The sequence below is a fragment of the Fukomys damarensis genome, unplaced genomic scaffold (genome assembly GCF_012274545.1).
Source record: "Fukomys damarensis isolate Sample0158 unplaced genomic scaffold, DMR_v1.0_HiC HiC_scaffold_38, whole genome shotgun sequence".
Classification (NCBI taxonomy): domain Eukaryota; kingdom Metazoa; phylum Chordata; class Mammalia; order Rodentia; family Bathyergidae; genus Fukomys; species Fukomys damarensis.
This window is the reverse complement of record NW_022900950.1, coordinates 22,466,038-22,481,406: the sequence shown is the minus strand read 5'-3', so window position 1 is coordinate 22,481,406 and position 15,369 is coordinate 22,466,038. Positions and strand designations below refer to the sequence as shown.

Sequence of the window (15,369 nt, the reverse complement as noted above, 5' to 3'; positions counted from 1 at the left end):
CCAGCGATTGAACTCAGGACCTTCTGCTTGCAAGGCAGGGGGTGAAACCACTGAGCTAAATCTCAGGCCATGCTTTTAAAGCTACCATGTCTACTTGTTACATTAATTTTCCACAGTTGAAGTAAGGCTTAAAGGAAACTTATTTCTTCTGAACATTTATTTTTCTAAAAGTTTAAGTATTAATTATTCATGAAGGTGATAAGTGACCTCAGCAACTGATACTGAGAACTCTCTGGGTATAGAATGCTGCTTAAAACTAAACTAGAATAAAAGAAGTCTGTGAAAGAAGAAGCATGCTTGACACTGACTTTATAAAATGAGCTGAGGGAAAATCTGTGTGTTTGTGCTTACGCATCCACAAAATGAACTCCCTAAACCCTGTTCCCCTAACCTTCACCTGACTCTTTCCTTTGAGAGTAGCTGAAAGAATTCAGTTACTTTTTAAAGGTGTTCAACTGGATGCAATTATAAATTGAGAAATTTATGTCCAAAAACAGTAGTAGTAAACTCGTAGAAGACATATTTCCCTTCCTTGCAGCTCACTGCAGGTCACAAAATTTGCCTTTCTGGGTGCCAAGTTATTGGACCAAATGAGGTCACTTATCAAGCTTCTGTGTGCCTAATTATATACAGTGTGGGTGCAGTGGCTGGTGATTGACAATCAGGAGGCCAAGATCAGTTAATCTCCAGAAAGAGGTTATAATTAAAACTAAATCTTTACTGTTCACTTAGAGCTTCTGGTAAAAAAAAAATCAACATGTCCTTTAGCCCTATTTTTTTAAGTCATCACCATAACTCCAATCCTCCCAACATATGGGCATTCACTGTGATTCCAATCTCTACATTTATCTGTATTTTTATTAAATTCCTCCTGTCCTAACTTCAGAGTCTGAGCCTTTCCAGTAATCCCTGTTATTGGATGTCTGTTATTTTGAGTTTGTCCTTTTACCTTCTCTCTTTCCTGGACAACCTTCCTTCTATTTTTTTGCTCTAGCTGATTGCTAGTTGTTCCAGCAACCAGTAAATAGGTTGGAGGTGGCCTTTTTGTTTGTTTGTTTGTTTGTTTGTTTGTTTGAGACAGGATCTCACTATGTAGTTGAGACAGACCTGGAACTCACTGTGTAGCCCAGGCTGGTCTCAAACTCATAGTGATCCTGCTGCCTCAGCCTCCCCAATCCCATTGCTGGGATTACAGCAATGCGCCACGACGGCCTAGCATGGAGGTGGCCTTTTAACTACACTTTGATTACCAGACCCTGGAGCTGCAATGGCACTGGACTTATAGATAATTTGGCTGCTATCTCCTTTCAAAAGCTCACCTCCTTTGATAAGCAAGGCAACAGCCTACAGACTTACTAGCTTTCCAGTTACAGTCTTCTAACCAGTGCTATACCTCTCCCTGACCAATCATTCATAGCTGATTCCAGTACTGGGTCACTATCCTCATTACAACTACTTTCTCATAATTCTCAAAATTAGATATCTATGTGAACGATCATCCAATGTCACGTCCTTCTCACACCTTGCCTTCCTCTCTTCCAAGGATGATTTCCTCCATCTCACCTTGGCACTCACTCCTCTCTCATTTTCAAAACTGTCCTACTTACGATGTTTTGGTTGCAAGCATATACTTACTTCCCAATCGTTATTATCTATCTTTTCATCTTTCAGAATTTACCATAAATTTCTCACATTACTCCAATCCATATAGTCAACCCATTGAACCTCCCAGTCCATTTGACTCTCCCATAGTCTTCCTCTTTTCTTTGCTACAATCAGTCTATGCTCCACACCTCAATTCGTTCAGGAAGTCCCTCAAACCCAACGAGGTCCACCTTTTGATCTATGTTTCACCTGCTCACTAACAACTGTGCCTGGCAGGAGCAAAGCAAAGAGATGATGATTGGTCTCCAATTTGAATTTAAGACCACAGGATTACTGCCCAGTATATTTACTACATATTTCTACTCAACTCACTTTCTCACTCTCCTAGAATATTTTTTATCTGTCTCCCTTCATTCTCCACTAATTTCACTTATAGTACTTAGAAAAATAGGATAATTTAGAACAAAACTACTTTTCATAGCCTGCAAAGCAAATCTTCCAAACCATTCGCATCTTCTCATCTGTCCTCTCTCTTCTTTCCTATTAAAATGAATGAACCGGCAAAGAACAGCCATAGCAATTTTGAAGAACAAGGAGGATATGCACTGTAGATATCAATGTTCGTTACAAAGCTGTAGCAGCTAGGAGACTGTGTTCTTGACACATGGATAGACATGGAACAGGATAGACCTCAGAAACAGATCACACCTGGACTGATGTTCATCCCATTCTTCAGGCTGTAACACTGCAGTGCAGCAATGCCTTCTTAATGAAGAATAAAAGCCAAATGGACACACATGTGGAAAAGACATCCTCAAACTTTGATTTATCCTAAAAATTGATTACAGATAAATTGAAGATCTAAGTGAAAAAACAAAAATAATAAAAAATTTAGGGAAAAATATCATTGTCATGATCATGAGTTATACAAAGATATCTTAAATAGGATTAAAATGAAAAAGAATGTAAATTGGTTTGTAATAAAATTAAATCTATTCACCAAAAACAAAACAAAATAACCACTATTAAAAACAAAAAATCCATCACAGATTAGAAGAAGGTATTTGCAATGCAAGTATCTGGCAAAGGAATAGAGTATTCAAATAATTACCACTGAGTCTATATGGAAAAAATAATAATTTAAAGAGAACAGGAAAAAAGATCTGAATAACTACTGCTTAAGAGGGAATATTGAAATGGTGCATAGAAATACGAAGACACTAAGTTTCATTAGTCAACAGAAAAATGTAAATTTAAGCCACTGTATAATGATCATAGACACTGAAATTAAAAAAAAAAAGACAATACCAAATGTTGGCAAAGATGTGCAGCAAATGGAACTTTCCACACACTTGCTACCGACAGTATAAACTGGTAGAATCACTTTGGGAATATTTGGGGAGTGTCTGCAAAAACTGAATGTAGACATCCCTACCATCCTGCAATTCTAATTCCTTCTAGATATTCAAGAGAAATGCATACACATGTTCACCCAGAACCTAGACAACTCTGTTTATGTCAGCACTATTCATAACTCTAACATTGGAAACTACCCAAATGTCCACCAACAGTAGAGTGGATAAATAAATTCTAGTATATTTATGAAAAAAATCAATATCAATAATGAGAATGAGGTCCTGGGATTTAGCTCAGTGGTTCTACTGCCTGCCTTGCAAATGCAAGGGCCAGAGTTTGAGTCCTGGTACCAAGACAAATAATGAGAATGAACAAATTATATCCACAAGTAACAACATGGAAAAGTTTTAGAAGCACAGTGTTGGAAGAAGATAGATATAAAAAGTAACTTTAGGGCCAGGGATTCAGCTCAGTGGTTCTGCCACCTGCCTCGCAAGCACAAGGACCTGAGTTCGATCCAGTACCAAAAAAAAAAAAAGAGAGAGAGAGAGAGTAACTTCAGTATAATTTCATTCATATGAAGTTCAAAAATAGGCAAAATTAATTTAGGTATTAGAAATCAGGATAGTGTTTATCATTGGCAAGGGAGAACAATTAGGTGCTGTTTTAGGTGAAATGAATTTATCAAATATCTTATTACAAAGATGCATTATACAAGTTACCTTTGTATTTATTAAGATGATCATCATGGTTTCCAAGTGGAATAAATGAATAACAGAATAGTTAAAATACAAGATTATTGTCAAAGATTTCCATTAAGTTCTGGTTGCCAATATTTCCTAAAGTCTTCAATAAATGCATGTTTAAAATTTGCAAAACTTATCATTCTTTCTGAAGCCTTAATTCAATGCTGTCATTTATATATGTCATTATTGGAACACTTAAAAATAAGAATATTATCTTGAGACAAGTCAAAGCCTGATCACAAAATAAGGTGTGTTTAAATTTTTAAAAAATGATTACAGTAAAGACACATTGCCATTGATTCCCCTCAAAATATTTCCCTTTGCTTCAAACACTTATCCCATTGTTCTCGCCACTTTCTGAAGCATTTCTGAAAGACCTCTTTCCTGAATGTCCTTACAAAGTGTAACTAAAAAAAATATAGTGCATGGACTGCCCATTGCCATCCAAAAGAAAGGTAGAGTAATAAGAACATCATGATTTTCCTTCATCCACCTTATTTACCTAATCTGGTACCATGTGATTTCTACGTCTTCCCCAAAGTCAAAATGGCCATGAAAAGTAAATATTTTGAATGGATTCAGGATACCAAGGCAGCCATGAGCACACAAAGAATGAAACTTAAGAAATAAGAGTTCCAGAACTGCTTCCAAAATAATAAAAATGATGAGTTAAGTGTGTTAGAAGTGAGAAGGAATATTTTGGAAGAGACCAATGGTCATGTGTCTTTTACTGTACTAATTTTTAAAAAATTTAACATTCGTTATATTTGCCAATCATACCATGTATTTTCCCTATCAACCTTTTTATCTCTCCAGGTCAGCTTTGAATACCTAAGGGTGCTGTTTCTCAAAATCTAGTAACTGGAACCCTGCATCATCACTTCTCTTAGAATCATTGCCATATATATAAATATATATGATATACATTATATATAATATATAATATATGACTTATAACTAATATATTTTACATATATAATATATTATACACACATACAAAGGGGGAAACACCACAAATTAACTCATAGAACTGAACTAAGGATTCAATGAAATAATATATGTCAAATACATAATCCAGGAACACAACTACTGCTCAGCAGGTGCCAACATGTGTATTAATGCTCTTAATTTATTATTAGTAGTACTATCATAGAATAACCTGACATGCTCATAAACCACTAGTGATTTCTGGACTCAAACCCAGACATTCTTTTTTTTTATTCATTAAGTTTATTGGTACTTTTTACATATGTAGTACAGTTAAATTCATCATTGGGATCTTGTACCTTTACATGATTTATCTTGGTTCTAATTTTTTCCCCATATCCCTGCTCTCCCTTTCACACCCTCCACCCTTCTCTATTTACAAAGATTTTGTTTCAATTTTTTTCCTTTTCTCATGTTTTTTCTTTCCTGTATTTCCTTTCTCCTGCCCTTCCCACTTTCCCTACTGCTTTAGCCCTTTCCTTCCTATTTCAATTGTCAGTTTTACAATTTGAACTTTACTTACACTTTTAGTTTTTCACACCAGAGAAACTGTTCAGTATTTACATGTTTCCTATTTATTTCACTTGAGAGTATAGCCTCAATGTGCATCCATTTAGCTATAAAAGTCTCTAGTTCTCATTCTTTATGGCTGAGTAGTACTCCATTTTATAGAAAAATGACATTTTCTTTATCCAGTCTCCAGTTGATGGGAAATTTGGCTGTTTCCAAGTTTTAGCTATTACATGCTGTGCCTCTATAAACACAGGTATACATTTATTGTTGTGGTATGATTCTTTTATTCTTTTGGAAAGGTGCCCAGCACAGGGATAGCTGGGTCAAATGGGACCTCTAATCCTAGTTCTTTGAAATATCTCCATATTGATTTCCACAACGGTTGCACTCCGACCAACAATAACGAAGGTTTCCTTTCTCCCCACAACCCCACCAGCATTTTTTATTGCTTAAATTCTTGATAGCAGCCATTTTTTCTGGGTTGAGGTGGATCTTGGTGTTGTTTTCATCTGCATCTCTTGAATAACCAGTGATTGTGAATATTTTTTCATATATTTATTTGCTGCTTTTACTTGTTTGAGAAATGTCTGTTCATTTCAGATGTCCATTTTTTTAATTGGATCTTTCTTTATATTTCGGGATCTGATTTTTTTTTTTTTGTAGGTCTTTACATTCTAGATAGTAGACCTTTTCCTGAGGAATAGCTGGTAAATTTTTTTTTCCCACATTGTAGGTTGTATCTTAGCTCTGTTGGTAGTTTCTCTTGCAGTGCAGAAGCTTTCTAATAAGGTGAGATCCCAGTTGTTGATACTTTGTGCTAGTTCCTTTGCTACTGAGGATTTGTTCATAAAGTCTTTTCCTGTGTCTTTGAGAGTTCTAGCCAACTTATCTTTCAGTAAGTTTAGAGTTTCTGTTTTAATATTTAGATCTTTAATCTACTTCAATTTTAGTTTAGTGCATAGTGGAAGATATGTCTAGTTTTAATCTTTGGCAAGTTGAAATCCTGTTTTTCCAAAACAGTTTATTGAAGAGGCTATCTTTTCTCCAGTGAGGGTGGTTGGCTCCTTTGTCAAAGATGAGGTAGGTGAGTACATCTGGAGTTGTTCCTACATCTTCTAAACTATTCCACTGATCTTTGAGTGTATTTCTTTTCTAGTACCATGATGTTTTTATCACAGTGGCTTTGTAGTATAGTTTCAAGTTGGGGATTGTGATACCCCCTGCCATCTCTTTGTTGCTGAGAATTGTTTTTGCTATTCTAAGTCTTTTCAATCCCAGATGTTCTGAAGCTGAATCACTTGGCTGGTCACAAAACCCTACCTACTAACTAGCAATTTTGGTGATTCTTTTTGCATACTCAAATTTGAGAACTACTATTTGCGGATAGGGCTGTCTTCTGATTTGCTCCTTGGTGTATGTACAGGGGTCTGCACAAAACACATGTTGATTAATATGCAACAGTGCCAGACTACATGTCTAAAGCAGTATGGAATGTGCTACAGATTTGTGTAGCAGAAAATAAAGATAGATTTTTACATTTGACTCCAGCAAAGTATCAAGGTAGTATGAAAAGTAAATTCAATATCAATCAAAATTTTTGTCCCCTTTTATACACAGCTAAGTTTGACTGTGTAATTTCCATGTAAATTACTAATACTACAAAATTTTCCCCCTTAAAATAATTCAGTCTATTTGGGATTTTACTGCTTCTTTTTTCACTTTAGAGAAACAAGAAAGCCTAGACATCTGCTCATAGAGAAGGTAAGTAACCTTATTCTTCAGGCTCCACAGTATTAACATTAATCCTTGAATTAGGTTTCAATAACCACTTTCTTTCTTACATCTGTGTTCATTTTAAGGAAAGTTCCAGCAATTTTTCTATAAAAGAAACTACAAATGAAATGCCTTCAGCCATTTAATTCATACAGAAATTTAAATCAAGTCACAGTAGCTAGTCAAACTTTTTGGCTATAAAAGTTAGCCAACTTGCTGTGCCGAGTAGAATATTTTAATGTGAAAAGAAATCTCATGTTTGACGGCATCTAAAGTACAGAAGTATCAACACTTGACCAAAGATAAAACTTAGGAATTATTTCCAGCTTAGTTTTGTTTCATTTTACTAAGTAACACAAAGATTAAAAAATAAAACCTAGATATCTCAAAAGTGCAAGGTGTTTATGAACTAAATTTTGCTTGGTGAATATATTTGTTTGAACATTGTACTGTGAAAAATAAATTGATATGATTCAGTTACAAATTTTCAATTACAATTGGCTATTATGTAAATCTTATTTCTATAAATCAGTTGAAGAGGTCTAGTAAGACTTTATGACACATTTGTTTTATGTGCCAAATATAAGCATCATTGGGATTAGACATGAAGAACTTGACCTCCAGACCACCAGATGGACTTTTTATTTTCCAGCCAATAATTTGCTCTTTTATAATCAAATGCCCTTGACTTTAAGATGGCACAATTAACCTTTAGGATCAGTCTTAAGTGTAGCGAGACCTCTCTTCTTTTGATCTCTCTGGAATGGTTTCTTTTTCTTTCTTTCTTTCTTTCTTTCTTTCTTTCTTTCTTTCTTTCTTTCTTTCTTTTTTTTTTTCTTTTTAGCAGTGATGCTAAATTTTCAGTTTGCTAGCAGTGGAAATTATGCTGTAAGCAAAAGTCTCAGCAAGACAGAGATTCCTACAAAATACTGTAGTCTTTATTTTTCCAAAGGATACTGGCTACTCTTATGAGATCCATTTCCAAGAACAACTTCACTGAAGCAAAAGTTCCAAGTACTGCAACTGAAATCACAAAGCACACAGATTGAAACTTCTCTTCTACCTCTGTCTATGAGTAATCTGACCCCAGCTTCCCTAATTTATCTCCAATCCAGGCTGAATTTGGACATTGAAGTCAGTTACAGTCACCTATATTCTGATAGGATAGAGTAAAAATATGAACATGTGTGAATAACTTCAATAGAAGATTTAGCTTTTTAGCAAAGTGATGACAATATTAAAAACATTTCTCTTAAGCATCCGGATAATCTGAGTTTGGCCAGTTGCTCAAAACATCTCCAGACAGAAGAGGAGCAGTAAACTTCAGATGAAATCTTACGCATTACCACTGAATTTCCCTGCACTTTTGAGAACTGTCTCACTTATGATGTCTGCCCTCATTCACAATACAGTAAGAGAAAATTACCCATCAAAGACCCAAGCAGTGTCGTACATACATACAATGCTGACATTTTACGTTACTTTCTATCAGTGTTCATGGCCTCTTTCTTTCTGAGATGAACCGGGGCTTTGGTCATCTAATTTTAGAGGCAAGAACAACTCAAGAGTGGTAAAAAAGCGACCCGTGAAAGAAAATCTGAGCATATTCTGGAATCAGAGTAGATTTGGAATCTGAGATTTCTGGAGCTCTCTGGTTGGTGAATGAGGGCCTGACCTCATTCGGAAGCCCACAGCTGGCTCTGAGCATAAAGCAAAACGAGATGAGTAGACTACTTTGTCATTAACAGGGCATTCATTTTAACAACCCAGCACTATACATCATTCATTCATTCGCCATAGTTTCTTTTACTCCCTGGAAATAGAAGCTGGGTTGTAATTAAAAGATTTCTTCAAGGCATAAATTTAAGAAGTAACACTTACTTTCCAGTAATAAACTGACTCCTGGACGGTGTGCAAATGGGCTGAACATAGTAGTTCTCCAGTTTAACTCCTTCGGCAGCGAGCTTATCCAGAGTGGGCGTCCTTATCTCAGAACCGTGGTAGCCCACATCTCTAAATCCCTGATCATCAGCTAGGATGAAGATAAGATGAGGCTGCGAGGGCCCGGGTCTTTCCGCAACTAGAGCTCGCCAGGACCCGTCCTCCTTCTCTAAGCGCTGGCTCCAGGACAGGTAGCCATAGGCGAAAAGGCTCAGGACCCAGAATCCTGTCAGGGCAGCCATAGCTACCACTCTTCCAGACCAGCTCCGGGCCTGCGCAGGAGGCGGAGGCGGTGGCCCGGCGCAGCCCTGGGCGTCCATACACTCGGATCCCGGCTGAGGCCAGGCGAGCAGAGTCCTGCACCCCGCGCCACGGCTGGTGCGTACATGCAAGCGGAGAAGTGACCCCACAGCTAGGTCTGCGCTGCTGGGAAAGCAAGCCTAGCTGGCCCGGCCGTCACCAAGTCCCCAAGACCATGACCTTCTAGACTAGACGCTTAAACCTCTGGCCAGCGGGAAACTAAGAGAGGCGGCTCTCCTTCCTCCGATTTCACTTTGCCCTTCTCGCTCCCCAGAGCCGCTTCTGTACACCCGCAAAAAAGTTAGTCTCTCCACTCAAAAGTTCTCAAGAGAAATAAAAAGCAAGCACGGATCCACAGTCTCAGGGGGCGGGAGCTTTGGTGCCACAGCGCGTTCAGTGCTGGAGCCCGGCTGTCCTGGGCGCGCGGGGGCGGTGCACAGCGGTCCTGTTCGGTCGGATCACCTCCTCCACGTTTCCCGGACTCCCTTGGGGTCCAGGTCTTCTAGGAGTTCGCCAACTCCCATACACTCTCCAGGGCGCCAAAGGAGCAAAAAGAGTTTCCTAATCGTTCCCTCCCCACTAAACACTCCTCTTCTGTAGACCCGATTGTGATCCCTCTTCCAGGCAGCTGGGACGCTTGGGGACGCAGCCGGGTCCCCGGCCCGGAGGGTGTCGTAGGTCCAGAGCTCTTCGTTCCGAGAGCCCCGCCTAGGCGAGGCACCGGAGCCCCTCTGCTTCTAACTTAGCTCTGGTCCCGCAATCTTCGCCTCCTCCCTCTACACTCGCGGGTGAATCACAGCGCGGTGCTTTCTATTACAACTCCCCCAGGAAGAGGGCAGGGCGCTGGGCCGGTTCAGGAATCAGCGTTCTCTTGCTTTTCCGGGTGGAGGCTGGACCGAGGGAGACTGTGCCACCCGGAGGATCGAGCGCTGCCAAAGGGTCGCCACATCGAGGAGGTCAGCGCTGCTCCAGCCCGGCCGGGGGGCGTCGCGGGTCTGGTGTCGAAGCGTTCTCTCGCCCATTTCGAAACTTTTCCTCGCTTCAGGCGGGCAGTGAAAGAGGAAGAACAGGAGAACCGAGAAATTGCACAGCATACTTTTACCTTCTTCCTCTTCTGCCCGCCTCCCCTTTTCCTACTGTTTTTCTACCCGCCTCTTTTTTTTTTTTTTTTTTTTTTTTTTTTTTTTTTTTTTTTCTATTTTTTTGTAACCCTCACAACTGCTGACTTCTCCCAACACCTAACCTTTACAGCCTGATTTACTCACTAGCTTCTTCCTAAAGGAAGACTTTTAAACCTCCTGCTTCTGTTTTCCTCTCTCCAGCCTTAGGCACAGGAGTCTCCAAGCCAAGAACTCCAAGAAAAAGTCACACTTGGCCCTCAAGAACCGTGGAGTGGACTGCATTCCTGCAGTGGAAACCAACCAACAAACAAACCTCCTCTTCCTAGCCAGTAATTTGGGGAACCCCATCTTTTGTTTTCCTTCCCTCCCTTCCTTCCTTCTCCCCCTCCCCCCTGTCTTTTTCTTCTCTCCCTCCCTTGATTTTTTTGTCCCTTCCTTCTTCCCTTCTTTTCCCTCCTTTCCTGACTCCTCTCCCCCTCCATCTAATAAAACCATCCTGAAAGCTTGTTGATTGAGAAGATCCACTTGTTTTTACTAGAACTCTACAGTTAGAATTTTAAAGCACCATTCAAGGGCAAGATGAGGATTAACGACATCTATAGAAGACTAATCAATGCTAGGACTCACTGAGACATGCTGTTCTTCTCTTCAAATTTTTCAAGTTATCCAACAACTACCACATAACATGTGAGACTCTTTCAATAGTCAGAAGCATAAAGGTATAATTGAGCCATTACTTTTAATTCTCTCTCAGTGCTAAAATGCCTGTTGAGTTCCTAGGCAAACTTTATGCACTGGAAGCTTCGCTTTGGAAGACATGATGGTGCTCTGAAGGATTCCTTTTGCTAACACATGTGACTATTTTGTTCTGTGCTTTTCCCTCAAGCATTCTGGTTGGTAGGAGGAGACATGATAAGTTTTAGACATATTTGGAAATGTGAGTTTGTCGATTTTTGTCAGTTTAAACTTCTAAATATAAGAGAGCACTGAACATTTGGGAATTGAAGAGTACTGAGAGGTGGGGTGTCAGGCTTGGGCCCAGTGAGGTGCTTAAGGAGAAAACACACATCCCAATCAATCTAGCTACTTTTAGCATTTTTCATTGTAGCACTGGAGTTTGAGCATGGTAGGCAAGAGTTTTACTGTCCTCATGAAGTCTCAGTTAAAGTTCCTCTAATTTAGCAGTACACAAATCAACATTTTGGTGTGTAGGATCTCACTTTAGGTTTATTTGAGCTTAGATCACTCACATTGAAAACAAATTCTTCTTTTCTGGAATGGTAATATAAAAAAATAAAGGAAATATTTGATTCAGAAAAAAATAGAATTGTCTAGAGAGGAAATTGGTGGGGTCTTGGTCCATAATGAGGCTTAATTTGGAGGTGAGACTGAAAGTTTACTCCTTAAAATATATTTACCATTTGGGAAGAAATTAGAGGATGGACATTTCACATAAAAGAAGAGAAGACTAGCAGAAGACATGTTTGGAATGGAGGAGTGTGGGGAAAATATTAGGAAGTTTGGGTAAAATTAGATATTGAAGAAATTTGAAAAAGCAGAAAGATCTGGAAGATTCTGGGGACATTAGAAGTGATGAAGCCCTATGAGTAGGAGGTAACATACAATATTTCAGTGAGGTCATTTCTGAGACAGATATATAGGCATAGATACCATAAATGGGCTGCTTCAGTCCATCAAAGTTTGAAGAGTTGTTCTTTTACTTGGGACTGAACCTAAGGCAGTATTTTGATTGAAACAAAGACCTAATGAAAATATAGAATAAGATATTCCAGGGCATTTTCAAGGAGAGGGTTGAGGGAGTAAAGACTAAAATCACACAGTTCCTCATGTTGAAATTTGCACAGCAATATATTCTTCAACTTAAAAGGACTATGCGTTATTTTACCTGACTGAAGAGGGCATACATGAAAACCTCAAAAACAATTAAGAGGAAGAACGAGACCAAAAGAAAAAAGGACCCAAAGTGGCCTTGTTTGACTGGATAGCAGAAAAGGAAAAAGTAGGGTAATTTGGGCAAGTGGTTACCACCAGAAAACAAGATCTGAAAAAAGTACCACATGGTACACTGAGGCTTCCCCGGGGTCAAATCTAAGTGCCTAGTGGTGGAGAGTAGAGTGAAAAAGTGTGTATGAGGAGCCCATCAGCAAACAGAAAAGCTGAGAAGATCATAGACAAGTAGTTAAATGCATAGTTGAACAATATTTCTTTGAAACATCCATGTTAAATCTCACCATCAAAATGACATTTCTCATAGCTCTCCAGTACCCATGGATGAAATTGCCTTATCTTACAAAATGTCTACCTAAAAGTATTTTTAAGGAAGGCCTGGTAAGACATTATGTCTGCTAAACTATTCCTCTTTTTTCTCTGGGCATTTATTTTTAACTAAACAGGTACTTATATGTTTAAAAGAGAGAGCAGATTTATAAATGTAGTTTTGAGAAAAAGAAAAAAAAATTCAGGATTTACAGATACTCAAAAGATTTTAAACTTAAATGTTACTTGGTTTATAAGTACATTAACTACTTAAAATTAAAGAATGTTACCAAGTTTCAATTAATGCACATCTAAAATGGATATATGCTCTATTATGGTCATTGTGACATGGACCTCATGTAATAAACTCTTTACTAGGCCATGGAAATAATCTGCTACCTTGAGCCATTAAATAATTGTAAGCAACCTGAGCTTTCTAGATCAGATCAAGTAGGATGATTTTTCAGTTGTTAGGTTTCAGTAACTTCCTATTTTGGGGAAAGTTTGTTGGATACAAACAGTAATAATTTATAAAGAAAAGCATGATATAGGAGACACTATGTTTTTACTCCTATATATAGAGTTATCTAAAGTATAAGTTTTTGACATTAGAAACTCAGAAAATTTGAACTGTTCAAGAAAATTCCTTTCATTCAACAAATATCTTTAGCTGAAAGCTAAATTTTTTCCCCAACACAGGGAAAAATCTTGGGCCTTTGCGTTTCCAGGCAGTGGAACCACTAAGCTAAATCCCCGGGCCCTGAAAACTAACTTTTAAACAGCAAATTTCTAGTGAGAAAGTCTAATAATCTATATAATCTATTTCCATTGCTTAAATTATAAATAAAATCCTATACCATTTACATAGCAAACTTCAGTTTAGAAAAATCAATTTCTTTCTTTCTTTCTTTTGTTTTTGGTACCAGGGATCGAATAGAAAAATCAACTTCTTAGTCTGACTGTCCATCAAAATTCCTCAGAGATTTTTATTTTCAGGAAAGTCCCAGCTGCATTCAAGATGTCAAGCAGTATAGCCAGAGTCCAGGAATATTTAAGTTACAAAAAAGTTTCCAGATGATTCTGACATGTTGAAGTTTTAAAATGATTGCTTTAAAATCTAAAGCAACAAGAAACGTTGAATGGATTGTTTAAAGTTTAGGGTTGGTGCCATTCACTATGTACAATATGGTAAATATAGCTGGAAAATGAATGAGCCTAGAATTTGTTAAAGGCAGGCTTAGTGAGGCATCGTGACTATCACACCATTCTTCTCAGATGATTGCAGAACAAAATATGAACATGTCACCATGTCCAAAAGAGAAAAGAAGCACCCTGAACCATATCCAGTGGAAGGAAGGTGAAAGGTAGAGGTCTGGGACAGCTGCTTGAAGCCCCATTCTCCTTCCTGCCTGCCTGGGCCCAATCAGTGAGGAATAGCGACCCACCCATCCTTCCCCCTCCCCCACTCTCAGGCCTCCTGATTGTCCCAGTCCTTGGATCCACTCTGTAGAAGCACAGGTGGTCATGAAGGGCATTTTTCCAAGCTCCCAACTTTGAACATCTTTAAAGAAGTGGCAGAATAGTAGAACTTTGTGGAGTTCAACCCTGAAGGAGGTCAGGGAGCTCAATTTGGGCCTTGCAGCCCCAAATCAGCCTGAATCTAATGGTTCTGCCATCGGCTAGCTGAAATCAAGGACTTAGTTCTACACATGGCTGCACATATTGTTTATTATGACAGCAGATCGATAGTCTGAAAGAGCCCCTTCAAATTCTTTTTTTTTCTTTCTTTTCCTCATTTCACTCTACAAATTCTTTTTCTGTCCTCTTTTTCCAACTCAGTCTCTTGCTCCACCATATTATTCATCATCTCCCTTTCTGTTCCTGTTCCTGCCCTAACTCGGATTTCTTCTTCTATCATTTTTTTCTATTTTCTTTTCTTTTTTCTTTATGTTCTTTTCTTTTCTCATTTTACCTTACTCAAGGGTCAATACTTTCCTGTTAAGTGGTTATATTCTTGTCCTTATTCTTGTACTCTCTCTATCACTTTTGAATTTAACAGTTTCCTAAAATTATATGGTCATTCTATGTCTTCTGGCTTCACTTGAAACCTTTAATTCTTTTACTTATCTACTCCTCTCGTCCTACCTCTACCTGAGCCCCCTACCTAAATGGTAAATATGTTATATTGAATTGTTTATGCACTACAAACATATTTCGGGCTGCTTCTTGATTTTAATTTAATTCACATGGTTTAAAGGTGATTAATTAGTGACTACCACAAGTGGTCAATTTGTAAGTTGTGCTTGATCCTATTGTGTTGCTGATAGTATCGATTGGGCTAAAGGATTGTGATTGATTTAATGAGTGTCTTCTCTTATATTAATAAAATGAGAATGTCTATGAGTCATTAGAAACTCAAAAGCTAAAGCACAACTATATCAGGAATATTTAAGTAACAACCCAAGAATTAAAACCAAGGACAACCCAGCAACAAAAACAAAAATGAGAACACACTTAAGCAAGACACAAAGACAGACTTGCAGTTCACCAAAGGCAAACAGTAGGGCAAATGAGGATGAAAAGTCTGATAGTGAATGACCAGGTCACCCTGAACTCAAAGCACAGGAAGTAACAAAACAGACCAATCAGGCTCTAGAAAAATTCAAAACAGAAATAATTTCCCAGATAACCATAAAGATGCTGAGCAAAATGAAAGTCATGATTTGAGACTCTACAACAGAAAATAAGAA

General features: G+C 38.2%; 1 protein-coding gene across 1 annotated transcript in view; it reads right to left on the bottom strand.

Moving 5' to 3' along the window:
* Arsj (arylsulfatase family member J) overlaps positions 1–10,318 on the bottom strand; it is an 82,828-nt gene extending 72,510 nt beyond the window's left edge. The window contains exon 1 of the mRNA XM_010633840.2: positions 8,862–10,318. Coding sequence (XP_010632142.1) covers positions 8,862–9,241 — 380 coding nt within the window. The 5' untranslated portion in view covers positions 9,242–10,318. The remainder of the gene's footprint in view (positions 1–8,861) is intronic.
* Between the last annotated feature and the right edge of the window lie 5,051 nt (positions 10,319–15,369).